Here is a 25,655-nt window from a genome sequence, read left to right as displayed (position 1 = left end):
GTAATGCGGTTGGAGAGAAATTGTACTCAAGAGCATCTCGACATCAGAGCGGACGCCATTCTCCAGCCTATTGTTTAAAAAGCCACAAAATACTCATATGGCTCATTCATCCATGACACCAGTTTAAGAGCGGCATATGACAACAACTTTTGCACTTCTGAGTTACATTCAGCTGATAACACAACAACTCTTTCATAAAACACCTTCATTATTTCTAGCAAATGGAAAACGGTCACGGTTAGGACTAATTTTACAATTCAACCATAACTGCCACCTTCACGGACGCTAGTTTTAAAATTCCCAGCTGCTCTCGCAAACTACAGGCCACATACTCTTTGCCCCACAGGAACGTACTTGAGTGGAGGGCAGTTTACAAGATTAAATATTTCTGTCTTTTAGCTTGTGTTTTAAACTCAGCATCCACTCTTTGTAAGTCCGACTGTCTGTCAAAATAAACTCCAGCTGATAATCTGCCTTCTCTGTGGAGTGAAACTCTCCGCATTTGGACCTGTAAACAGCAACCGATGAAACACTCTCAGTTTAAGGCTTTCTAATGGCTTGTTCCAGATCCTTTAAAAACCCTGTGCTGTGTCACAAAGTCTACAGGAACTCTTACTAACCGAGCATGCCGGATGGAGGCTATTGCATTGCTGAACTCGCTGTCGATGCTGCGACAGTTGTAGAACTCCTGGTAGGCGTGGCGTGACGAGCCCTGGTACTCGATGCGGCTGATGCGGCAGATGCCCACAATGAGGATGATGAGCATAAGGACAAAGGCTACACACAGAGCTCCGATGATGATGTAGAGGGAGTGGCGGGGCATGTTGGTCAGGGTGTCCTCAGTGTGTGCTGGCTTCCACTGCAGATCTGAGACACACACACACACACACACACAGAGGCATTCACCTTTCTGCGTGTCACATTTTAAATTGATAGCCGCAGAGACGTTTTCTGACAGGCCGACTTACAGATCTCACAGCTGGGGCCCACCCATCCAGGTTGACAGTGACAGGTGAAGCCATTTGATTGGTCGATGCAGGTGCCACCATGGTGACAAGGGTTGCTCTCGCACTCATTGATGTCGGCCTCGCACTTCTCCCCTGAGTAGACAGGTAAGGATGCATCAGTTATGACCAGAACAGACACGAGACAATCTCAGAGCATGCAGATACTATTCATGTGTTTCCAGCTGTGCATCTTGCAGATGTTTTGTATAACTTTGTCTTACTCTGTGGTAATTCGTACTCTCTTTGGATTTTTTTTTCGTGCAATTTTGATCTGTTTGAGTATCGTGTCGCCAATTTTTTTAGTCTCTTTGCAAACATTTGGCATTGCTAGATTTTTGTTCATTTTTGCCGTTTAAATCTTATCATGCCCATTCTGCCACTGTCATCTTTTTCTGTTTCATTACAGCTATTCTTTGTCTCAGTTTGATCGTATAACATCTATCTGTGTTTATTCAGTGGATAATGTGGTTCATGTAAATGTCTCTAGTAATTTCCTTTTTTTTTTGTCCCTTTTTTTGTCACGTAATACGTCTCTTTGTGGTTGTTTTGTGAACCAGTTTTACCTGTTTTGTGTGTCTGCCAACTTTGTGTCACATGTAATGTGACATTTTGGTCATTTCACTGCTGTTTGTAATCATTTTGTAAATCTTTGTAGTCCCACTTTATGGGGGTTTTGTGTCTGATTTTGACTGTTTTATGTCTCTTTGTTTCCATTTGTGTCTTTGTGTCTTTGTTTCTTTTGCATCTCATTTTGGTTGCATTGTGTCTCTTTCTGGAATATTACATCTCTGGGCCCCCTGACTCATTGGACCGCTAAACCATTACCTGAAAGACCTATTCTGTAATCTGTTCACTGGCATCAGTGCTCACCCAGGTATCCAGGTGGGCAGGCACAGGAAGCGTTAAGCCCAGCGCTCTCACAGTGCCCTCCATTCTGGCACTGCATCTTCAGACATGGGTCCTTATAGATTTCACAGTGTCTGCCTGCACACACACACATACAGAGGGAACCTGTAATAATCCATTGTGCTGCCAGTTTACTACTGTGACTCTGCAGCGATCGAGGCGAAGTTACAGATCACACACTATTCCACATGCAAGTGCACGTACCTTCAAATTGTGGTGTGCAGACACATTCGTAGGCATTGATGAGATCCCTGCAGGTGGCGTAGTTCTGGCAGGGTGCAGACAGACACTCATTATACTCCTCCTCGCAGTACAGGCCGTGGTAGCCTGAACGGGACAGATGAGTCTATATTAATCTCTCATATATTAATGAGTCTTTACAAACATGCAATACAGCTGCAGTGATAATACCCTCAGGGAAGATGCTTTGTTGACGCTGAGGAAAGACTGGGATGGTGTGTATATGGTTTATGTTGCACCATCATAACTGCTGAAGCTGAAAGCATTGCTTTAGCAGGGGCAGTTTAATGCGAAGCGTGTTTTAGCATCTCAAAGGTTTTAAAGTAGTGCCGCTCCTCGTTAGTCACGGTCACGGCTTTAAAAAGAAAAAAAATTAAAAAAGAGAAATGAGTGTTATATAGTGGGGATATTTAACCTTGTAGCACCCAAGCATATGAATAATCATTGAAAAAAAGTCATTTAGGCTCTTCTTGCATCTTTTTGGGTGGGAATAAAGCAATATTTTTGGAATTGGGCTATTTTTGATCATTTTAGGCAATGTTGCATATTTGCAACTGTAGGCTTTCCTGATTCATTTTGTTCACAAAACCAAGTCATTCTCTGCAGATCGTTTGGCAAAAAAGGTATAGTGAAAGGTGGACAAAGCAGAACACACCAAACGAGACCAGAACGAACTAGAACAGACCACCGCAAAGCAGAGTGTAATTCAGTGACCCAATAAAACGATTGCTGTGACAACTGTCAGCACATAAAATGTAATGTAAAAAAAAATTACACATGAATGTAAATAATGTATGTCAATTTAAAAAAAAATCAAATAATGTAATGTAAATAAAAATATAAATAAAAATATAATGTAAATAAATAATGTAAATAAATAAAAAGCTTGTTGCATATCTGCAACTGTGGGTGCTACAAGGATAAGCAAAATGATCTTTGAAAACAAATAATAGAATATCATTTCCCATGATTTTTTTTTTAAAACAAGTACAACTTAATAACCACAGAGACTGTAGTGACTTGACTAAAAAGTCAAGGGCATGTCTTGCAAAGATTACATTTCAATAAAGTATTCTCAGGTTTGTCCTTCGCAGTAACAAGTTAGAACATCTTTTGAGATAATTAAGGCCTACGGAGCTTGATGCAAGTAAAACGCTCACATAAATACATCCCAGGAAAAGAAATTCCTTGTCCGACCAAAGCATACGTTAACTTGATTCAAACATTCAGTCTTACTTAGATTCTAATTTTAACAGCGAATCTGCGAGACATTAATAAACGCAGCATTACAATAAGAGCCTTCAACTGTCATCTTTCTTTTTAAGTCACTAAAATATTAGCAGAGAGAGAAAACCACCCTTGATCTACTACCAGATGACTTTAGGAGGCCTTTATCATGCAAAAAAAAAAGGTAAACAAAGAATTTTGCCAGTGTGTCAATGGGATTGGACATAAGTGAGACGCAGACAACTGACATGCAGTGTTCTGTGCTCTCCATAGGATGGCAGCTGTGTACTGAGGCAGAAGAAGCCAACAACAGATACAAATAATCACTGCATGAATAACAGACAACTATTACCTCTCAATAACTTCTACAAGCTGTTAGGTACACAACATTAAGTGGAACAGCCAGTTGCGTTTTCATATCAACAAGATTAAATCAGATTTCATTAACTTACCAAGGAGAGCATGGGAAGAGAAGGAGATCACTTTGATTTAACCAGAGACACGGCGTTCTGCTGTCTGAATGCCTTTTTGATTAAAATGTGTTTTAATGCTCTCTTATGCCTAGTTTGGCTCTAAGTGTGTCTAAATCGTCGGCAGTTAAGCTGATAAAAAAGCTTCAATGTCAGTACATGCACTGATCTAACACCTGCTGTGCCTTTGCATACCTGCATCCATCTATTAACCAAAAATTGCCAGAGGAAAGATGTCTCTAGAGTTCCTGCAATCAGTTTTCATCACATCCATTTCTCAGCTGGGTACCGTTGCTAACTGATGGTTCAACAAACTTTCATTGGGCCACAGAGAATGTGTGTTTTAGGGGGGGAGAAACAAGAATTTAATGAGGAGCCCAGTTGGAGCCTCTGGAGTCTTCTCTGTGAAATGCCAGTGAAATGTCAAGTGCTTTTCCAGGACTCTGTCTGCCGTCTGTGGGCTGGCAGCCTCTCATGTGAGCTGGATTACAGGAATCTCGAGGACGGCTCCTTCTACGTATCAGCTCCCCTGCAGCTTGCCTTCAAACAACCAACAGGCATCACTACAACCCCACTCATCCCCACACATTCACAAGGGAGACAAACACGCAAAAAACTGTTGCTCGAGCACTCACACACACACACACACACACTCAGTTTCAAACTTCAAATTGCATCTGACCATCGGACGAGATGGAGAAACAATTTTGCCTCATCCTATGAGTGTGTAGTTATCGTAATGTCTGGAATGCTAATTATATCATCAATTTCACCAATCTCATCAGAGAGGGCCTCCTGAGCAGAGGCATTTGATTGAATAGCAGCATCTGCTCAAGCAGCACAGTCACGGGCATGCATGTAAGCCAACTGCTTCACCATGGCAACCAGACAACAGAGGATGAGAGGGAAATGAGTTCAGGTAAACAGAAGGAAGGTGAAGATGAGGAAGGGCAAAAGGACAAGCAGAGCTATAAAATCTGAGGGATGCGGTTAAGACAAGGGATGGAGGGATCAGAATAATTGGGGAACATTAAGTAATAATGGATTATTAACTTAATCAATCATTTTCATTTCTTAAAATCTTTATAGTTCATTCATTGTTTCCCAAGACGAGAAAATGAAAGAAAAATACAAACCATTACGACTTGGACATGTGTCCAAATTAGTGTGAGAGCAGACAATGCGACAGTTCATCTGTGTCCTGCTGAGACTTTTAATCCCTATCAAAGAATGATGCTTCTGCAGGCGAGGCATGTCACTAACACTATAACACAGCGTACTGAGGACAAATAAGTTAATCAAATAGGATATAAAGATGGTGACTGACGTCAGGCTAATGACAGCTCGTATTAAGAGAGCAGGAGGGGCAAAGTGTCAAATTATGTTGATGGGCCACTGGGAGAGTCATCCATCTAACCATCCCAGCAACGTAATTGCAAGACAGTGGATAATGATCAGCCATCATTCCGCCCTATTGATTTGATCATCAGCACCAGTGGCTCGATCATCCCATCTTAAAATAACAGAGTCAGATCATATTTACTGCCACAGAATCTAAAACAGCACTACAGCCCAACATCCTCTTGCACGTGACAAAGCTTCATCTGCTGCCTTTAAGGCCTGATGTGGGGTGGAGATGGAGGCCAAATCAGAATTTGAATTATATGTCGAAACGCAAATTAGATTTCTGGGGGACATTATCAAGCACGGCTCACAGCACCCAAGGGCTGAGGGGGGCTTAAAGGCAATAGTTCCTCATTTTTATTTCTGTTGGAAAGTTAAGAAGGAACAGTCATAGGAATACTCTGTTTTCTACAGACACATTCAGTAAGATAAAGAAAAAACTAATTAACTTCAAATTCACTTATCTAGTGAAACTTGAGTTTAAATTGTAATGACAGGGTATATTCATCTTTTCTTAAAATTCTCTTTCATGAAACAACTGTGGGATGCTTACACAGGACCTTCGGCGCAGCTTTTCTTTGATTTTCAGTACCCTGGGAGAAAGACTTTGACAGCCTCTTCTTTATAACACTAACTAGAAGTTCAGGTTCTGTTGAGAGTTGAGAATGCGCTGCTTGGAGTGCCAAATTTGTATCTGGTTTTAACACTTTTTGATTGTGTCATTAAGAATTCTCAAGATAAAGTGATAGATATGTGAAAAACAGATTTAATAAGACCATGCTCAAACTTTGGCGGACATTTTCTGATGCCAAACAGCATATTGCACAGTGAGGATCAAGCTTATGAGCTGGGTTGAAACAAAATTCTGAAAAGAGTCACATTTAATTCAAATTTGCCATCTCTCTGTTATTTAAAGCGGCAGTCTGCTACTCTTTTTCAAGCATAATGCCTGGAACTGTCTGGGGATTCTGAAAGTAGTACATTAAATACCCCAATACAAAAAAAAAGAGTTCTCTAGGTCCCCTTTATGTCCCGCTAGGTCCCTCCAAAGCCAGCAGGTTTGTTTACAAAATTGCCGGTGGACCGGTAAAAGGTAACCAATCAGGTTACGAGCTGGGCTCTGCTGCCTGTCAATCACCGATTGTGCACGCGCGATTTAAGGTAGGCTCGTCCCCACGCTTATTTATCTGGACTATTGAACTTCATTACGGGCTAGTCTACTTACTGTGTCTTCCATGATCGCAAATGACAGGTGAGTTGATGAATGAGGAGTCGTGTAGGCGCATCTGGCGTGCACGTCTACGTGCACGAGTTCTCATGTGTTTTGATGGGGCGGAACAGGAAGTTGAATAACTTTTTATTTTTCGGTTAAAAAATAAGCATTTCTTGCATTTTGCGACTATGGAGGTCACCGTTTTCAACTTCAAGCGTTCTGATCGATCATGTAAACTCTTAAAATGCCAAAAATTAGGACTTTACGTATGACAACAACAAATCCTGCAGACTGCAGCTTTAACTAAGATTTGTAATAAACAAAAAGATGAACTGCGCCACATGTAACTGACTGACTTGATTTATAAAGCCTACAGCACAGCCTTGCAGAGCTTTTACTGGGCTCTCAAAACACTGCAGCTCACCTGGGACGCACAGACACCTGTAGCTGTTGCCCACACTGCGGCAGACCCCGTGGGCACAGGGATTCAGGGCACAGAAGTCCACCAGCTGGGCACATGTGGGGCCTGTGAAGCCTGCTGTGCAGCTACAGCCAAATCCCAGGGGGCCAGGGCCCTGGGCATAGCATGTGCCGTTATTATGGCAAGGGCTGGAAACACATGGGTCCACCTTCTGCTCACATGTGGCACCTTGGTAACCTGTGAGACAATGGTGCATTATGAAAGGACAAAGAAGAAAATAAAAGGAAAATATTAAACCAACAGAAAAGCAATTTCCTTTCAAACTCAAAGATGAAGCACTTCTGGAAAAAAAGGGGTTTTTCTAGCTGTGCCACTAATATCATGTGTCCCTATATACTAGGAAAGGTGAAAAACCCTTAGAGCACAAACCTGAAGTATGAAAGCACTGTGCCTTAAAAATAGTAAATTTTTCTCCCTTTTTGTGTGTACTTTAGAAAAAACAATTCTGCACCCCATGGACAACATGTACCTTTATGCTCTGTTGCAGAAGGTAAACAAGCATGACACCTGCAGTCAATTCTTAATGACAGATTGAGCAACTCCGGACAGAAAAACCTCTGCTGAAATCTGAACTTGCTGTGACCAAATTTAAAGAATCGGTTCCATTATCGTTTTCTACACGACCATGTGCAAATACAACAGAGAACAGCTACCTAAACTGTACCCCCACACACTTAGATTGTTTTGTTGACAGCAACATAATTTCAATGCGTACAACATTGGATAATGTTGCCCCTCTGAAAAAGAAGGTAATCAGTCAGAAGAGGTTGGCTCCTTGGTATAATTCACAGCTGCGTGCTTTAAAGCAGACTGCAAGAAAGCTGGACAGAGAATGGAGTTCCTCTGATTTAGAATAGTTTATATTATATAGCTCAATTAGTCTGGAAAGATTAGTCTCATAGCATATAAGAAAGCCCTACGTAAAGCTAGAACTCCTTATTATTCGTCATTGATAGAAGGGAATAAGAACATATAAAGCTTTTAATGACCAAGCTTTTCTGTCCTCTCAGTCTCCAGCCGGTCCAGCCTGAGTCTAGTTCCTGTTAAAGGGATGTTTTTTCTTTCCACAGTTGGGTTTCTTTCCACGCCTCTTCCATGCTCAGGATTGGCGGATTGGATTGAAGAGAAGTTTTGATGCAATCTGTTGGTATTTCATGACATTGTCATGAAATGGCTGTATCACATTTAACCCGGCAAATAATTCAACATTCAGCTGGAGTGGTTCGACAGTGGCGTTACACACATAACTGAACAGATGTAGACCAGAGTTCGTGTCCTGTTCCAGCCAGCGAGCTTTACCGTAACTTTGCTTTGAAATGTCATCTTTGGTTTCAGCCACTGTTTTGTTGGTTTTATGCAATAAAAAGATTACATTGTTAAAATTGAGCATAAGAAAGTCATACTAGGCGCACTTGCATAACAAAAATAAAGAATCTGTGTCCATCTGCGCACAAACAGAGTTTGTTGTTTCTTTCCCATTTTCCATTTTCCCGTGAGATATGTCAGCAGATTTTTTTAGGGTCTTGTATCTCCACCAGAGCCCTCAGGTCCTGGGAGCAGGGCCCGGACCTCGCATGTTCTAAGAACATGGTGATTCTGTGCATTTGCTGTTCTGGGTCTCGCCAACAGGAGTCAAGTCAACAAACTCTCCAGGATGTTTTAAACCACAGTTAAAGACCCATCTCTTCTCAAAGTATTTGATTTATGAGGTTCATAATTCTGTTGTGTTGTTATTTCTTGCTTGGAATTTTGTCTTTATTTTTTTTTATTTTTGCCTTTTCCATTGTATTGTCTTTCCTTCATTCCTTCCTTTATAGACTTTATACTTGATGTGTGTGTGTGTGTGTGTCATTTCAAATTGGGGTTTGTGTGACGACGCTACAGCTTCCTTCTTCACCTCCTCTTATTATCTTGTGAGCCTCTGCCCCTGTCACCTATCCACTGCTTCTAAAAATAACTCCTTTTCTTCACCCCTTCTGCTACTTCTGTCTTCACTTCCTTCGAGAGCCGCCTTTGTGCTGCAGAGGAGAGAAAGTCCCTGCTCTTTGCACGCACATACCTGTCCATGGTATAGTGCATATGGGCCCTCTGATTTACAGTAACACAGCACTAAATCCCTGTGCTGACTGCGCCAGAGAGCACACTCCATTGAACTAATGAAGAGATCTCACACTAGCAGCCATTGATCTGCAAGACTGTATTTCACCGTGAGGAGAACATTTATCATTTAGCCGGGGGACAGGAGCAATGTGCAGCAGTTTGGAGGAGACTCATCACAGCTCTTCCTTCTCTGTTTGTTCACTGTCACATTCTGCTTCATCCCTTCTACCTCCTCTGCTTGCAAACACGCAGAAGCTATGCACATGCATAAATTAGATTTATGACTTGGATTTGTTCTACCGCTGTATATTTACCTGCTTTCCTTTGTTTGCTTCTGTGCACTGTCACAAAGCTTGAGCTCAGTTACTTTCTCTGTCTTTGGATATTCTTAGATTTACAGGCCTACAGTATCTGGAGTCACACACACACACACACACACACACACACACCGCTGCTAGCATTCAACCCATCAAGGACATAACATCTTAAATTTAGCCATCCCATTCCCTCATCTGCCTTTCTTCTTCTGACTGGAGGCAGCTTCTGTTCATACTTCACACTTTTTTGTCAGTTTGGAAACGTTACTAGATGTGGCAGTCTCTGTTGAAGAGCTCTAAATGTACTAGTGCTGATCCAGAAAGTTCAGCTCAATGATACTCAATTATGGTTTCTTCATCACCTTATTGTGACCTGAAATAGTAAGAATAAAAAGTAGAAGACAGTCAGAGGACACATGGCTCCATGAAAATATTATTCCACAGTTGACGTGTTGAGATACAAACATAAGATATATGTATCTTTTAAATTTGAGCATACATTAAACAAATACTGAAATGAAATGATGTGCTGCGGTGAGTTCTGACTGAAGGTCAGGTCCTGGTCTTTTATGTTTGTTAGAATAAGACTTTTTTCTCTTTTAAAAAAAAAAAAATTGTTTTAAGTTTATTATCCCAGGAATGTCACTGTGTGGTAGGATGTCAGATATAGGAGGAATGGTTGTGAACTAATGCTAACCTGAAAACAAGTTTGCATCTTTACAGGCTGTTCCACTTGTGTTTGATTTGAACTAATTGCACATGCTCCTTTTTTCAGAATAATTTCTTAGATGTATTCAGTTTCAGCTTTATCTTAAGCAAAACTTACACAGGGATGTAAGGGTAAGACCTTGTTGTATATAAAGATCACAGATAAGCAAATTATAGTCAGGAGCCCACGTGACACCAATCAGAAAAATGGCAATAATGCATCTCCGTCCTCTTGTAGCTGAGACACATCAGGACAGAGTTTGTTTTTCCAAACTGTCTGATGTCTTTAACTTAAGTTTTAATAAGTTGGAATCCGCAGCCTTCACCGTGACTCTGAGACATCAGTAAGTCAGCTGTGCTGTGTATTGATGAATACATGGTGCTGTCCATGGTGCTGAAGCAGCGGACAGATTTGTAATTATGTTTTTTTGTATTGTTTTTTATCTCAATCTCACCCTTCTGTCAGTTTCATCTTGAATCTATAGTATTGGGAATTAGTTGTAAACTATAGTTACTTAATTCTATACTTTGGTTACTGTCAGGCAGAAACCTTGTGTCTGCATTTCCATATTTTTCCATAATGTAATGTAGTTTGTTACCTTTTGTGTCCATGGGTGAATTTCACAACATATTAACAATGAGAGAGTTTGAAGAGTTTGTAGCTATGCCTTTGAAATGTATTTGATCTTAAACAGTTAGCAAAACCTCATCACTCCATCCCACTACCACCTTGAAATGCCTCACAAAGCAGAGCAGGAAGTAAACAGCAACAAGGTCATCTGACTTTGTCGACTCAATCTCAAATAACAATCAGTTATTTAAACAAAACAAACCAAACACATGATTAAATTAATAAATACAAATCAGTTGACAACAAAACCGGAGTCATATTTTTGTTAGGTCCTGTAACATTACCCTACCTTGTCGCTTGACATTTTTGGAGGCTTCTGAAGATGCCTTTAGTCGGCCTTTGTCAAAGAAATTCATGTAATACGTTGTGCATGTGCAGGGCTCAGACAGAGATTTGCTTTTACACAGCGGTAGTTCTAATAAATTTAAAGGAGTAGATCTGACTACAACAGGGACATTGTTGGTCAGGTCTTTGTAGACACATAGTCGTAAGATATGTTGCGAGAAAGGCTGTTCAAAGAACTGGCATCATATGCTGTTTATAGCTAAAGCTTTCTACTGGAGTGAACCTGCCTTCATTGACAAAAGTAGCAGCAAATTATCTCATGTTTACTCTCTGTTTCATTTTTTACTTGGCTCAGGTTCTTTATGGAAATTTGTTGTTTTTCAAGAAATTTCAGCTGACAGAAAAACTAACTGGAATGAAAATACTGTGATCCCCGCAGGACAAATTCACATTTTCTGTGGCAAAAACAGAAAAAAATCAGCTCTTGCTGTCATGGTTGGCAAAACGATCACAAAGCTGATGTATTTCAGATGACAACAGTGATAGAGGTGCCATGCCTTTATTGCTAGTATCTGTGCGGAACACTAGAAAGATCATTTGGGAACTATTTATAGGGATGGGAGGGTAGATCTTGATTTAGCACTGAGCGGCATAAAAGCACCATTTAAATATTTATTTGTCTGTTCAAATGCTTCCCTGATTATTTAACAATTGAGGACACAACTACACAATGACCATGTTAATTATCATGTCCTGCAGAGCATTTCTACTTGGGGTACCGAAACACCCCCGCAAAGAGACTGACTTCTGTTCCAAGAACAAAGAACAGCAGATCCTTTTTGTACTTCTTATTCTCTTTGTCTTCGCCCTGCACTCTTGTTATCTATCCCTCCTCTATACATGGAAAGGTTTCACACAAAAGATATCTAAAGGATTCTTGGATTTTTTTATATTTGAAAATCTAATATTTTCTTACCCACAAATATTTTATCCTTCTATGAAGAATCCAGTATCCAAGACAGGTTGCAATTATTTGCCCTTTGGCAGTGATGTCTTATAGATGCAGATCTCTCTTCACTTGTGTTTCTCATTTGCAAATTTATTTATGCCACTTAGATGGAGATTTAAATGAGTTTTGTGAATTCCCTGGAGTTATCTAGGAGTCCTTTAAAAAGCGGCTCAACCTGAGCCCAGCATGTTATGAAAAGTATGGTTTTATGTGAACGTTGTTCAGTATTCTAACTAATTACTGAGTTATTGATTGATGACTTGTCTCGCAACAAGTCCTATAATTAAACAGCCTTTTCTAATTAATTTGCCATTTTCACTTTATATCAGTGAAGTTGAATCCACCCATCAAATTGGACAAGTGCATATATATCTTCTATGAGAATTAATTTGATTAAGAATCATGAAACGGGTTGCGTTACTGCAAAGTTTCTCCTTTTCAGAGTGTTATCTTTGAAGATTTGTTTTTCTTGAATAACCAGCTACTTGTAACCAATCACATTGACACAGAAATTGCCAAATAATCCATTTAAATTTTTTGTGCTTTCATGACATAATCTATCATGTCCTCGGTCACTTCATCAGCTTTGACTGTCTCATTTCAAGTGAATACATGTAAACGTGGTTAATAAAGAATTTCTTCCCACATCAGAGACCTTGTTTTCTTGGCAGCGGTAGATTAAAAATACGACCAGGTGTTGCAGTCTCAGCAAACCTTTCCCAGCTCAACAATGAAGGGGCTGTTGGGAGTTAAATTGGAACATCAAAACAATTCACCATTCCTGGATTCCAATTCCTGTTTAATTTTGTCCATATGCTTTGCTACCTGATGTTCTCCCTGCATTTTGGTTGCACGTACATAGTCTGTGCGCGTGGCTTGAATTAACTGCAAACCAGTGTGCTCTTTCTGTGAGATGCAGAAGTTTTGCGGTCACAGATTTCCCCAGAGACGCTAATGCAGGTCGCTGAGTCTATGAAGGCTAATTAAAATGAAGGAGGAAGGTTTAAATTAAGCATTTCGGTGGCACAGATACGGTTAAACAAGCAGCAGACACAGTCTGAACTCTTAAAAAAAAGAAAAACACCGAATTTTGTGGGGGCACAGACTTATCTTTGTATGTTTGTCTTGGTCTTTGCTTCTTCACAAAAACACACAAACATCACTTCCTACCTTCGGGGCAATAGCACCTGGGCCCGGCCAGGCTGCTGAAACAGGAGGCTCCATTCTTGCAAGGCTCAGAGAGGCAGTGGTTCACCAGCAACTGGCAGCGCTCCCCTTCATAACCTGGCAAACACGCGCTTTGTTATCAGGCTGTTTTATGTGTTTAAGCTACAAACAGGGCTAATCCTTGTCTTAGCTAACAGACATATGCTCTGCCCGTATATAGTTGGGTTGTTTTTTTTGTTTGTTTGTTTTATTGTTAAGATGCGATTTATCGTGAAATATTATGTTATTTATTAGATGCTATTGTAAAAGCTGTTCATTTTTGTGCTTATTATGTTTAACATATCAAAGTATCAGGTAAAAGAAGCTGCTAATTTGGATTTTAATACGCACAATGCAAATTTATACAAATAAGCCTTCACTGTCCACAGAACACACTGATTTAAGCTACTCAGTCAATCATACAGGGCTTGTTAGCACAATGAGAAGTGACCAGCTATCAATGGTAACTTGTGACATTTTCTGTCCTGCCAGAGGGCCTTGTTTTGAAGTCCCTGCCTCAAAACGAATCTGTCAAGATCAAAGGTCCAATATGCTCGCTCATCCTTTGGTCTCATTCAGACATTTTCTAAAGCAGAGGACAAGACTTGCATCCTTCAAATCGAATCGAGCCGTCAGAGAACAAACAGTCAGACTTCAGTGAGTCTTTTAAACGGAACCAATAATACACACACTTTGGATGGGGTGGCCACTTAAAAGGGCAAAATACGCACAAACACACCTGGTTGGCAGTTGCACGAGAAGTTGTGTCCTTCACCGCCTTGCCTGACATCAGTGCAGGTGCCGTTGTTGCGACAGGGTCGGTCGTGGCAGGCGTCAAATTCCTCGCAAAAAATGCCAGTGTTGCCATCCTCACACTCGCAGAAGAAAGTACTCTGCAGGGGGCATTCACACAGAAGTTTTTTTACAAATTAGGACGGAAAAGAAAAACTTGTGAAACTGAAGGAATGGGTTTAAAAAATGTCAGTGACAGAACATTGCTGTTACAAGTGATAGTGGCAAAGTTTGGTTTTCTCAACTTGAAAGTGTGTTTTGATAAGAAACTGGTAATAAAATGAATTTGTTTTTATCTCCATCTCCATCTGTTGATGCATCTTATCTCTTGAGGAAATAGGATCACCAGCGGGGCTCAGATGTTACACTCTACTTCTACTGCAGCCATTTCTTCTCTTTCATCGAGAGGATAAGATCAACTTATTTTCCCTAAAGACCCATTCCTATATTTAAAAGTCAGCATCAGATGATGGTTAAGAACTTTAATGAAAATAAATCTAAATCAAAATTATTTTTTCTCAGCGCTGCTCTTATTTGCTGTTGGCCAAAAACCAAACCAGCACCGCAGAATTTAAGTAAACACGACAAGAAAACAGAAAACACAACTTTTGGGTGAGCAACCTTTCTCTATGTGAAAAACAACACCATTATATACTTTTGGGATAAATAAAGCATTTTTCTCACTTCATTTCATTTCAACATTCCCCTTTTTATGGTAACAGAAAAACACATCACATTAGGATTCACAGCATTTTCGAAACACTGTAAAACAGACCCACACCACAGGCCAATAAAAGTAAAGTCAGATTCTCTTTGCTTGACATCACAACGTTATCGAGGTCAAAGAAAAGTGTTTCAAGTGTTATCGTTTGCTCAGGATCAACCACAGGATCAGCAACAGATGAGGACGATAAGTGATCAAGGCATCAGAGGAGAGGTCATGACAGGTTTGATCTGGGACACATGAAAAGTGGGGTGTATGGGGTATCCTCACAGGACAAGGTAGCTTAAGGCAGAGAGCAATGGGATTAATGAGTCTCTCAATCACGAAAGGGCCAATGAAGTAAGGAGACAGTTTCTTAGACTTGATTCCCAGGACCATAGGAGGGTTCCTGTGAACGATGCGGGTCCAAACATTAACGAGATTTCTCATCGGCTCCTAATAGGGCAGCGCGCATCTCCCTCCAAAACTTGCGGCAGCGATTAAGGTGACATTGAACAGAGGGAACTGTAGGTCATGTTCCTGCGAAGGAAACAATGGGAGTTGGTAACCTAAGGGGCGCTCAGAAGGTGGCCAAACTGATCAACGAATCGTGAGCATACTCAATCCAGGAAGGAATTCACGCCAGGCATTTTGGTTTGATCCAGTGACGCAACAAATATCTGACTCCAACTCCTGGTTAAGTCTTTAAGTCTGACCATTCGCTTGCAATGAAAACCAGAAGAAAGGCTAATTGTGGCACCAAAGGCCTTATTAAAAATATTTCCAAACTTGAGAAGTGAATTGGGGTCCTGTATCACTGACAACGTCAACAGGGAACAGATCTACAGTTTCTGCAGCAGTGGGCAATTTAGGAAGGGCTATGAAGTGGGCGGGCACTGTAGTTCCAGATGAAACAATGGTAAAAGTTAGCAAAACCCAAGAACCTTTGTAACTCCTTCCTTGTCGTTGCTATAGGCCTCTCTGCAACTGCTTTATTTTGTTGGGATCTGCTTTGTCACAATGTCAACGTGAAGAAAATATTCCCATATTGATGTATTAAGGGCAGCTTATTGTTTTTTAATCTATTTTTCGCTTCAGTCGTTTTCCTTTATACTTGTTTGTACTGTTTTACCGACTGATTTTGGTTTAGTTGCTGCCTTCATTTTTACTCTATCATGTTGTGATCTTTATATTATGTTTCTGATACAGTGCACATTGACTTAATATTTCTGATTTCATTTCTTTTGTTTGTCCTGAAGGGAAAGCCCTTCGGGCGAACTGCTGGTATTTTAAGTGAGCTATGGAAATAAAAGTACCTTTTCCTGACCTAATTGTATCCATGAGTTTGCTGAAAGACAAGAAACGCTCATTGCTGAAAGTCTCACCTCGGATGGCCGTGTGACGCATTTACCCTTCCCAGAGCACTGAGGGTCACTGAAGCTGCTGCCGGGCTCAACGCAGCTGCTGGCCTTGACCGTCAGGTTGAGACGCAGGGTGACCTCTGGAGCCATGGGAGCACCCACACGCATCACACCTACCAAAGAGATTTGGAGTTTTATAAACTATTCATGTAGCATCTGTATCTATAGAACACAAACATAAACGTAAATCAGGTTTGTGCATTTTTGTGGCTCACACTGAACACACAAACTCAATGTCCTCTGAATGATTAGGTGGCTCAATAGTAGAGAGATTTTTTTTTTTATAGAATAACAACATAGATAGGGCTCACATTTATCTTTTGGAAGTAATTCCTGGTACGCAGGCAGGTCTTTATGTGGCCTAAAATAAGTGTTTCGCTCTGTGTCTCCACTCTCTCGATCTATAAATTCCAAACACCTCTTCCTAATGTGCTCAGTCAAAGCAGACAGTTTCACTGGCACTCGCATAAAAATAGGATCATAGTTAATATCAAGTGCTATTTTTTTAGAGTTTGATCAGAGCCAACGAACTGCAACTGCCCCCAATGACGGGGGCAATGATGCAAGCTCAGCGGCCAATCGGAGCAGTGACAAAGCTGCGCATGTTCCTCTGTCATCACTGCTAAATAATCGTCAGCCCAGTTTTGAACCTGCACTGTCATTGCTCTTTTAAACTTCGAAAGCATATGGGAAAAAAAACGGATAAAAAAAATGGATGCTTTGCAAAGACTTTCCCAGCACACATACACGTGTGTAAGTCACCTTCATGCTTACATGAGACACGAGAAATTTAGCGGATATGTGAGTTTGCTCTTGTTGGGAACATTAGTCATGCATGATTAGGTCGACGTCTGACGACAAAAACGTGACATAAGCTACTCGTGTCTCACAATTCGACCTTTATTCCTCTCTCCTTCTTTCCCTCTAATCCCTCTCTGCTTTCCCGTCCTTCCTCCTCCTTATCTGACTCCCCCTCTCTCCCACCCTCCATTATCCTCTCTCCCCTCTGATTTAACTCCCCAATGTCATCTCCTTTGTAAAGCAGACGCAGCGGCTGCCAAAGAGGTAGCAGACAAGTGAAGGTCAGCAGACAGGAAGTACATTGAACAGCCTCAGGTATGTGGAGCACACACAGAGGCCCACCGGCCCCCAATTAACCACCTGCAGCACTCTGTAGCTCACACCACTGTTTATGTGAATATTTACAGTTTGTGCTTCAATATCAAGCTAGAGAGGGAATATCAGCATAAAAGTCTGTTCAGTATGTCAGTATAATGTTCTGAGTCATGGATGTTTGCTAATTTCCCCACTGACATGAAGAATAAACGTTGTTACGACAGTCTACCCAAGTTCATTAATACACTGGCCCAGTTTTATATGAGCTACTTGGAGGTATTTCAAAATGTTTCTAAGTCGGCCTCTTTGTGGTTGTCCAACGAACCGTCAAATTCATTGAATAACCAAAACTTTGACAAGAAAAGTATTGTTTTCTTGTCTCGTTTTCTAGACCATTCATTACTTTTTCATTACTTTGATTTTGCTCTGTGTGATCAGTTGTGGAGGCCAGAGATACTGTACATGACAGTTTAGCAAATCTTTCATAAACGATTAAACGATCGGTTGTTAGCTGCCTCTGGGTAATGACTTGTCACGGTTATTGTATCTTCAACAATGCTTTATGAGGTTGTCCTTTTCACATTTTGCTCTTTATTTCCTCAGGAGAGAAGCTTACTGAGGAAGTAGTTCTGTCCCAGGGGCAGCAGGTGATCCGGGACCACGAGTCCATCAGGGGCCTGCAGGAACCACAGGGTCGTGCCATTTAGGATGGAGGAGCGGAGGAAACCATCTTCACTGACACGCCACAGCACTGGAGCTCCACTGGCATTCACCACCACCCTGGTTGTAGGCGAGTGAGAAAGAGGAGGCAGAATAAGGAGTGTTAAATGAATGTGGACTCGGCTTGCAGTTTGATCCAAAACACAAGTTTGTGCTCCACTTTCAACTGGACTCTTCCCAGCCGCCTTTTCAGCTCGTGCTGCGGGTTGTCAGTCTTCAAAGTGTAAATAATGGATTATGATCAAAGAAATGCACTGAAACAATGAAAATGTAATCAATCTTGCCACATATAAGGTAGTACTATCAAATACCAACTAAATTAACCTTTTACCCCTTTTTGAACAAATGATCACGGGCCCTGAAAGGGATCTTCTTCAGGATTTCTTGAACTTCTTACACAAAACCACTCTAATCATCAGTGGATCATCAGTGGAGAGAGCCCGCACATCCTGTCATTTCAGCCTGTTAACTATGATACTGCCACCGATGCCGTTACTGGTCGCACTTGAAAGCTTGATATTTTCTGGCTCCCAGCTGGAGCTGTGAGTCCCTAAAATATAAGTCCTTACAAGTCCTTAAAATGAGCACTTTGATTGCTCCGATTGTGATTGGGGACTTGAAGCCTGACATTAAGGGAACCTGACTGTAAAGTTGCTACAAGGTTTTCTTAGTTGATTGGAATGTCAAAGTTAGGGGAACCAAAACATGCAACTCCTTACATTGTATGTACATCCCAATGGCTTCCCAGGTGAACCGTACATCAATCTTTCTGCAACCAAAAACAAGAGTGGAAGCTGGAAAATAAGACTTGTTGGTTGGGATGTTGCCTCCCGCGGAACAAAACAAAATTGTCTACCAAAGAATGAAGCCTTTAAAGTGTGGACTCTGCATGGGCTTTCTTTTGGCACCAACTCTCAGACTGTCTAAAGTTTCACAGATATATACTTCAGCAAATGTGTTCAATACCTGAGAAGCACAGCTAGAGTTGTCAAGAAAAAGGCTTATGTTAAACTGATCTTAGACAGAATTTATCGGGCATGTCTGAGTTCATGGCCGATGATAAATCAATGGCTATTAGGGTTCAGTGTCTTTCCCAAGGATCCTTCAGTATAAGGGCTGGATGAGCCAGATATCACACCACAGACTAACCTCTACCAGCTGCTTGCTGAAGAGGCAGTAAAAACCATTCTCAAGACAGACACGGGACAAAATAACATCTGGCGATGATGGTTTTAGAAGGGAAGTTCAGCAGCTTCGCTGAAGCTGCTCGTGGTTAAATGCTATCGAGAGCCCCTCTAACCTCACTCCCACACCGGAATTAATCATTCCCATATTAACCAAACTAATAAAACAACCTGTGATAATCCTCTCAACCTTTGCTGTTGTGCATTTGGTGTAATGAGTGCTTACAACTTACAAGAGCAGTGATTATCACTATTACCTCCACAGCAGTTTTTATACAACAGCTTAAAGTGCTCTACAGAGAAAATGAGGATTAAAAATAGGAGATGTGGGAAAGCTGTGGCTGAAAATGGCTCTACTGTTCTGAGGAGAATAACTAACATCAAAAAGAAGAACACAAAAGTGTTGACTACAAGCAACTTAATTTGATATTCAAAGAAAAAGGGTGGCTGCTGCTTGGATATATATTAGTGTGTATTCTGAGGTTAAATCGCAGAGAGACGGCAAGTTGGAGCATCACAGGTGGAGCGACACAAAAGCTGTCCATGAGCGCTGCGGTACAGATGGAGCTGACCCTGAAGCATAGCGTGAAGCTATGTGATAATAAAATGGTGGTGAAATTAGTTTTTCTTTTTTCTTTTTTTAAATTTCATTTCGTAGGGTGTCTCAGCCGAAGGGACAACATGAGGAGCTGACATATCTGGGGAACGGCCGCTACTTGAAGTTTAAATGAGCCGTGTTATAATTGTGTGATAGCACACAGAGGCATGGCTCGGTAAATTGCCTCCATTTTATGTGTTTATGTGAAATTGGAAGGCTTTCTTTAAACAATTACCTTAAAAGGCTGGATATTTTCATCGGTGACAATCATCGCCACTGTGTACACACACACACACGCACACAAGAGTATCTTTATGTCAGCCACGCTCTCTGTCACTCACCCTCTCCAGCCAGAGAGAATTCCAAAGATTAATTACATTGCTATAAGCATCTATAAATTGATGTCACTCGTGGATCACTGCTTCATTTCCAAGTGCTGCTGCACATGAGTTTGTACGAGTCACCTTTACCTGCTGCATGTGGGTGGGCGTTCAGGTATTATGTGTAATTATACAATATGAAAACAGAGCAGCAGAGGTTGATTAACTCACAGCTCGTAACGCTTTGTCTGTGATCGTGACCAGAGCCCTGAGTCGTGCCTACCATCCTTAATGAGAGGCAACATCAAGGACGTCCAACACTCACCTTGACAATTTCTTTTGCATTATTCATTGACCCCTATTTACGGGGTAATTGTCATACTGTTTTTTAAGGGAATATGTTCTTAAAACGTGGAGCACACCCGGTATATTACAATGTAAGAGGTGGGATTTGAATAAAAGGCTATTTAGTTGCTGCATGGTGAGTGTGCGGATAAAACGAGGCACAAAGCCGGCACTATCTTTTATCTTTTCCAAATAACAATTATGCAGACTTTGCTGGTTTTCAAGCTGATTAGGATTCAGCAGGGTAATTTCGTTCAGGACCAATATTTTGGCGCTTGCAGTGCAGCCTGCAGATTTACAGATAATGGATATCCCAGGCTAAGACCTCCTGTCCTGTACACCGGTTATTGCTTGAATACGGATCAATTTTTAAAAGGCTGATAACAATGCCAAATTGTTATCAGACAATAGCACCGATATTTCAGCCAGGTGGTCAGCCTCTTCTGCTTTCCACATAATTGGCTGCGTGCAATCAAATCCCACTCAAAGATGAGGTCAATAGCACTCAGACTGCAAGACTGAAAACAGACAGGTCCCTGCACCAAAAGAAGATATAAAATTCTTGTCCCTTATGTACAGATTCATTGTGCATTACCTGCCAGTTGAGAAAAAAATATGTACGTATGCTCAAATTTAAGAGAGGAGATCTAATCAGGCAGAAATGTAAACACCTATTTGGGTGAAGCGCAGGTTTGAGTTTAGCCATCAGTAAGCAAAACTTTTCATTGTTGATGTTGGGCTTTTTGGGTTAATTCGACAACATCCCAGAGGCACCTTTTAGATATGCAAACAGGCTAAAATATTCCTTTTGCATTATCATACAGGCTTTGCCAGAAATTAATTTAATACTTCTTTAAGTTGTGGAAAAAAGAGAGGTTGAAAACAATGGATTTTCATCACTTTCCAAAGCATGAACATAAGCCTGTGAAATAGATAACATATGAGAAGTTTGAACTCTTCCAACCTACATTATTTGAATGCCAATGTAATGTAGGTTGGGACCAGTTCTCCTGGTGTTTCTGATGCCCTAGTTTTTGTTTTTCCTTTTTTTTTTTTCTGTCCACAGATGTGTAGTTGTCCGCCATTTCCAAAGTTGTGTCAACAGAACGTTGCATTCAGAGACACATTGAAACAAAGGGTTTAATATTGTAAAATGTGTCCAAATCAGTGCCAGGTTCGGGGATTTTTGCCATACTGCAGATTTCCTTTTTTTTTTTTTTGGCATGCTACATGCTATATTTTGTCCAAATCAGAGTGTTCTGCTTGGGTAGTGGGTGGTTTCGATTACAGCCCCTATTTTATACTCTGAAAACTGTTTTGGTCTTTTCCTCTGAGACGAGGAAGTCGCTGTGCAGAAGTTAGTTTGTGGTAAGTTGCCAATCACACACCATTGAGACACAATCTATCCACTGATTGGGAACACTCATTCCTTTTTTTTAAATTTGAATTCTTCTGTAGATTTAGTGAAATTACCACAAACTAACTGACTTACTGTTACTGTTATGACCACTGACAGTGAATAACACTGTTCCTCTTTTTACAATGCAATGCTCTGCTGGGAAAACTTCCATCCTGCCATAGACACGGATGCTACTATTCCTAATGTCCCAGCACCAGACATATTTTTTGTCCTTTGCATGAAGAAAACCTTCTCATTGTTAGACTGCTTGGACGGTCTTGTCAGTTAATCTAATCCTGCATTTAGGGGGCGACGGTCGGCTCTTACTTTACAGCGGTCTCTTCGGGCACCTCCAGAGACAGAGTCAGAGTTCCTGACGTCAGCTCACAAAGCTCAGGGCTCACACAGTGCAGACCCTCAGTCACCTGAAACACACACATCAGCACGAGCATCAGCTCTTTTTCAGTTCATGTTAAAGATCCCCCAACTGAAAATGAAATTTAGTGATAAAAGTCTCACTCTGTCTGCCTCCCACGGCACAACCAGCAGCCTCTGCCCAGGTTTGGGTTGCCATGGCTGCAGGGTGGGAGATGCTGGTGTTGTGGTGGAGGGGAGTGTGGTTGGTTGTTGCGGCTGAGTGGCGGCTGAAGTCGTGGAGGCGACGGGGGTAGCCAGTTCAGGAGCAGAGGGAGTGGCAGGGTCCCAGTCTGCGGGCGGCAGGTCCAATAAGATCTGATCACACCTCTCTCCTTCATAGCCTTCAGTGCAGTCGCAGGTGTAGGCCGGCTCCCCCTCCTCCCCGTTGTCGCTCCGGCTGCAGTTTCCATGGAGACAGGGGCTGCTGGCACAGGGGTCTGTGAAAAACTGAGATAATGAAGAAAATAAACAAAAGAAAAGACATTACAGAGAAAGGAATGGAGTAGGAATCAGAGAAGGAAACAGAAGAAAAGCATCATTATCTCAATGTGTTTAGCGCTGGTCACTGCTGTCTTCCACTCTGACTCGGCTCCTTGTTTTACACTTGGCAGTTTTCCCGATGAAAGCCCAAAAAGTGAAGGGACGATCCAGTTTCACTTGAAAGGGGCTCATGATGTGAGTGAGAGCAAGTTAGCTCGTGAATGTGAGCTTAAATGAAGAAATTATTCAGTTCATTTTTCTAACTCTTCAGAATATTGTGGAGCACAATAAGGACAAAAGAGGTCAAAAGTCGCAGTGATCATTTTGCACTCTCATACCTGGGCTGGTCTCCCGGTAAATCGTGACAAAAATTCCAATCAATTTATTCACACAGACAATAAAAATGTGTTTTTTCCTGTTCCATGAGACAGCCTGCACAACTTTATAATAAACAATGTTTAGTTCAAGATTTTGGGTCTTTTCGCAGATGGAGTGGTACTTTCACCCTAAGTTGTATCACACCGAAATGTATCACAGTGGTTTATAATACCTAAACCTAACTGGTTGGTTTGGATGCCCAAACTAAATCAAAAAGAGAGTGAGAGTGAAGTTCAAAATTAAATAAAGTGTAAAAAGAGCAGAGTTGGACCGGAGTCATGTGTGTAACTCCCAAAGCTCCAAAGGAGGAGTTTTTTTGCACATTAAAATTCAGAGATTCTTTTCTTCACTAGTTGGAGTGAGACTGTGCACCAATATGCAATTATTTTACAGTCCACTTACAAGGCAAAAAGGGCAGTCACATCTAAGACCTTGAATCAGAAGATCATATTTTGCCCTGAAACTTCTTTTATTACATTTTGACCGCGTGTTTCTCATGAAATGTGGAGATACTCCAAACCACCTCTCACACCATGAACACACCTATATCTTTAAATACACACATACCTGCGTTTAGTCCCCAAATGAAATTTGTAGCAGTGAGAAAAATGCACTCTGACAGCCTCCTTCACGCTGGTTTCCCCCATCAATAATTGATCATATTTTGAGAAAACATTCCAGTTTGGATGTTGAAGGTGACACAGGACAAAGCCAAGCTTACAAAGCTTCCTACCTGACATGCAGTTGCCTTTTGCTTGGCTTACTAAGCTGTTTTAGGAGTAAGAACTTCTACGGTCTGGCTGTCTCTTATATTTTGAGAAATTTACCAAAACAGCCTCAGTTACCTGACGCTCCAGCTGTCTAACTTAATGTTAAGATGCAGTTTTAATCGAGCCAGTAGAAAAGCAAAAGCCCAGGCTAGAAAAAAACATGGTAATGAATCCCACTGTGCGTATAGACGTGAGCATACGAACGCACGTATGAGACAAGAACAGTGAGAGGCAGATCAACAAAGAGTCATTAACAGTCCGCTCCCTCTGCAGCCAAGTCACAGCTCATTAGTGCTAATCTCTCTCTGAAGTTTTCACTCTCGGTGCCTCTGTCAAACTTTCTATGTTCTGACTCTCAGCAGTCCCAGCAGGCCACTCCCAGTCGTCACGCAGTCTGATGCTCTTATCTCCTCGCACAGAAGCAGGAACTGAATTCAACAACTTTTAGAGAGCACCCCTGTTGCTTTGTCCAGCTTACAGGAATCATTAGAGTCAAACTCATGACCATTTTCAACACATCACTCCCGATTTCTCTCCAAAGCTCGCAGCTCCTGAGCAGTGAGCACAAAGCGTGCTCTGAGGAAGACACACCAGGCTAAAATATTCTATACAATGTGTACCATGGAAAACTGTGGACAATCTTTTAATGGAAAATGCTTTTAAAGAAAGAAAGAAAATGTACACATAAAAGAAATGTGGAAGAAACACTTGAGTCTGATGTAATTCCTTGTACAAGTTTTACATGGTTTCCACGGGATTTAAACATTTAACTAAGCCAAAACATGTCAAATAAAGAATTACCCATATTTTGTATGTTCTCAGTAAAACTATTGAATGAGGAAAAAAGAATTTAAGCCACTTTGAAATTAATCACCCATGTAAGGGCTTAACCCTTGTCATTGATTGAATGTTTAAACCGCTGCCCTCATAATTGCAAATCAGTTCAATCTGATTTAAAATATGGATCTTTCTCAAAGCATGTGCCATTCATTTCATATGGATGTCTGCACTTATTTGTCTATTAAAACATTTATTCAAGAGATGTGTAGGCATGCTGAGAGCTACGCACACTGTGTACTGTGTACTGTGTACTATGTACTATGTAGCTACATAGTACACAGTGTGCATAGCACTTGGGATGTGGGATTATAATTTCTGAGTAATATCCGTGAGTTTAGGCCTATCTTCCTGCATCATTTTGCTTCTTGTTCATTCAAACTAAACAGCTCTAAGCCCTGGGCTCCACCAAAAGCATGTGAATCAATTTCTTCCAAGCAGTTGATAATAACCACTTTATCAATGTCCTCACGTGCTCCAGCAACAGAACAAAGAGATCCTCGAAGGTTCAATTAATTGCTTTGGAAGGTGCTGTGGCCCACTTGCTAATCTGAGATGGTTGCCCCTGAGGAGGAAGGATCAATACAGCCAAATGAAAAGAAACAGCAACAGTGCTTCTGCACTGGTATCATCGGTCTGTCCTATAGTGGAGGCTCAGGATGAGTCTGCTTCTGTACGTTTAAAACACACACATGCACACTTTGTCACGGAGATATGTGCTGCGAAACCCAGTGGGGAGACACGTTTGCACTTGTGAACTTTTCTTATGAAGTGCTGCTCACTGTGTTTTAATTAGACCAGATTTAAAGTGGAACGTGAAGGAAAAGCTTGAAATCACTGAAGGAAGTGAGACAGTGGTGAATGGGGGGGTGGGGATGTATGCTAATTTCTAGGACTAGATTTGTATTTCTGGATTAGCGCATCTTTGCATGACTTTTTAGGCCCCTCCTAAAGGAGGGGGACTGCACCCG

The 25,655-nt window shown here is 41.3% G+C and overlaps 1 protein-coding gene across 2 annotated transcripts in view; it reads right to left on the bottom strand.

Moving 5' to 3' along the window:
• dner (delta/notch-like EGF repeat containing) overlaps positions 1–25,655 on the bottom strand; it is a 52,807-nt gene that overhangs the window by 1,535 nt on the left and 25,617 nt on the right. The window contains exons 2-12 of one of the 2 annotated variants that reach the window (XM_075473649.1): positions 22,322–22,666; positions 22,130–22,227; positions 17,853–18,016; positions 16,085–16,233; positions 13,944–14,097; positions 13,169–13,282; positions 6,892–7,125; positions 2,118–2,240; positions 1,878–1,991; positions 969–1,100; positions 621–867 (exon numbers count right to left, since the gene is read on the bottom strand). In XM_075473649.1, the coding sequence (XP_075329764.1) occupies positions 621–867; positions 969–1,100; positions 1,878–1,991; positions 2,118–2,240; positions 6,892–7,125; positions 13,169–13,282; positions 13,944–14,097; positions 16,085–16,233; positions 17,853–18,016; positions 22,130–22,227; positions 22,322–22,666 (1,874 nt within the window). The remainder of the gene's footprint in view (positions 1–620; positions 868–968; positions 1,101–1,877; positions 1,992–2,117; positions 2,241–6,891; positions 7,126–13,168; positions 13,283–13,943; positions 14,098–16,084; positions 16,234–17,852; positions 18,017–22,129; positions 22,228–22,321; positions 22,667–25,655) is intronic. The other variant, XM_075473650.1, reaches the window with a different exon arrangement.

Source organism: Odontesthes bonariensis, chromosome 9 (assembly GCF_027942865.1).
Source record: "Odontesthes bonariensis isolate fOdoBon6 chromosome 9, fOdoBon6.hap1, whole genome shotgun sequence".
NCBI classification, from domain to species: Eukaryota; Metazoa; Chordata; class Actinopteri; order Atheriniformes; family Atherinopsidae; genus Odontesthes; species Odontesthes bonariensis.
Note: the sequence above shows the minus strand (reverse complement) of the source record. Positions and strands in the feature narration are given on the sequence as shown.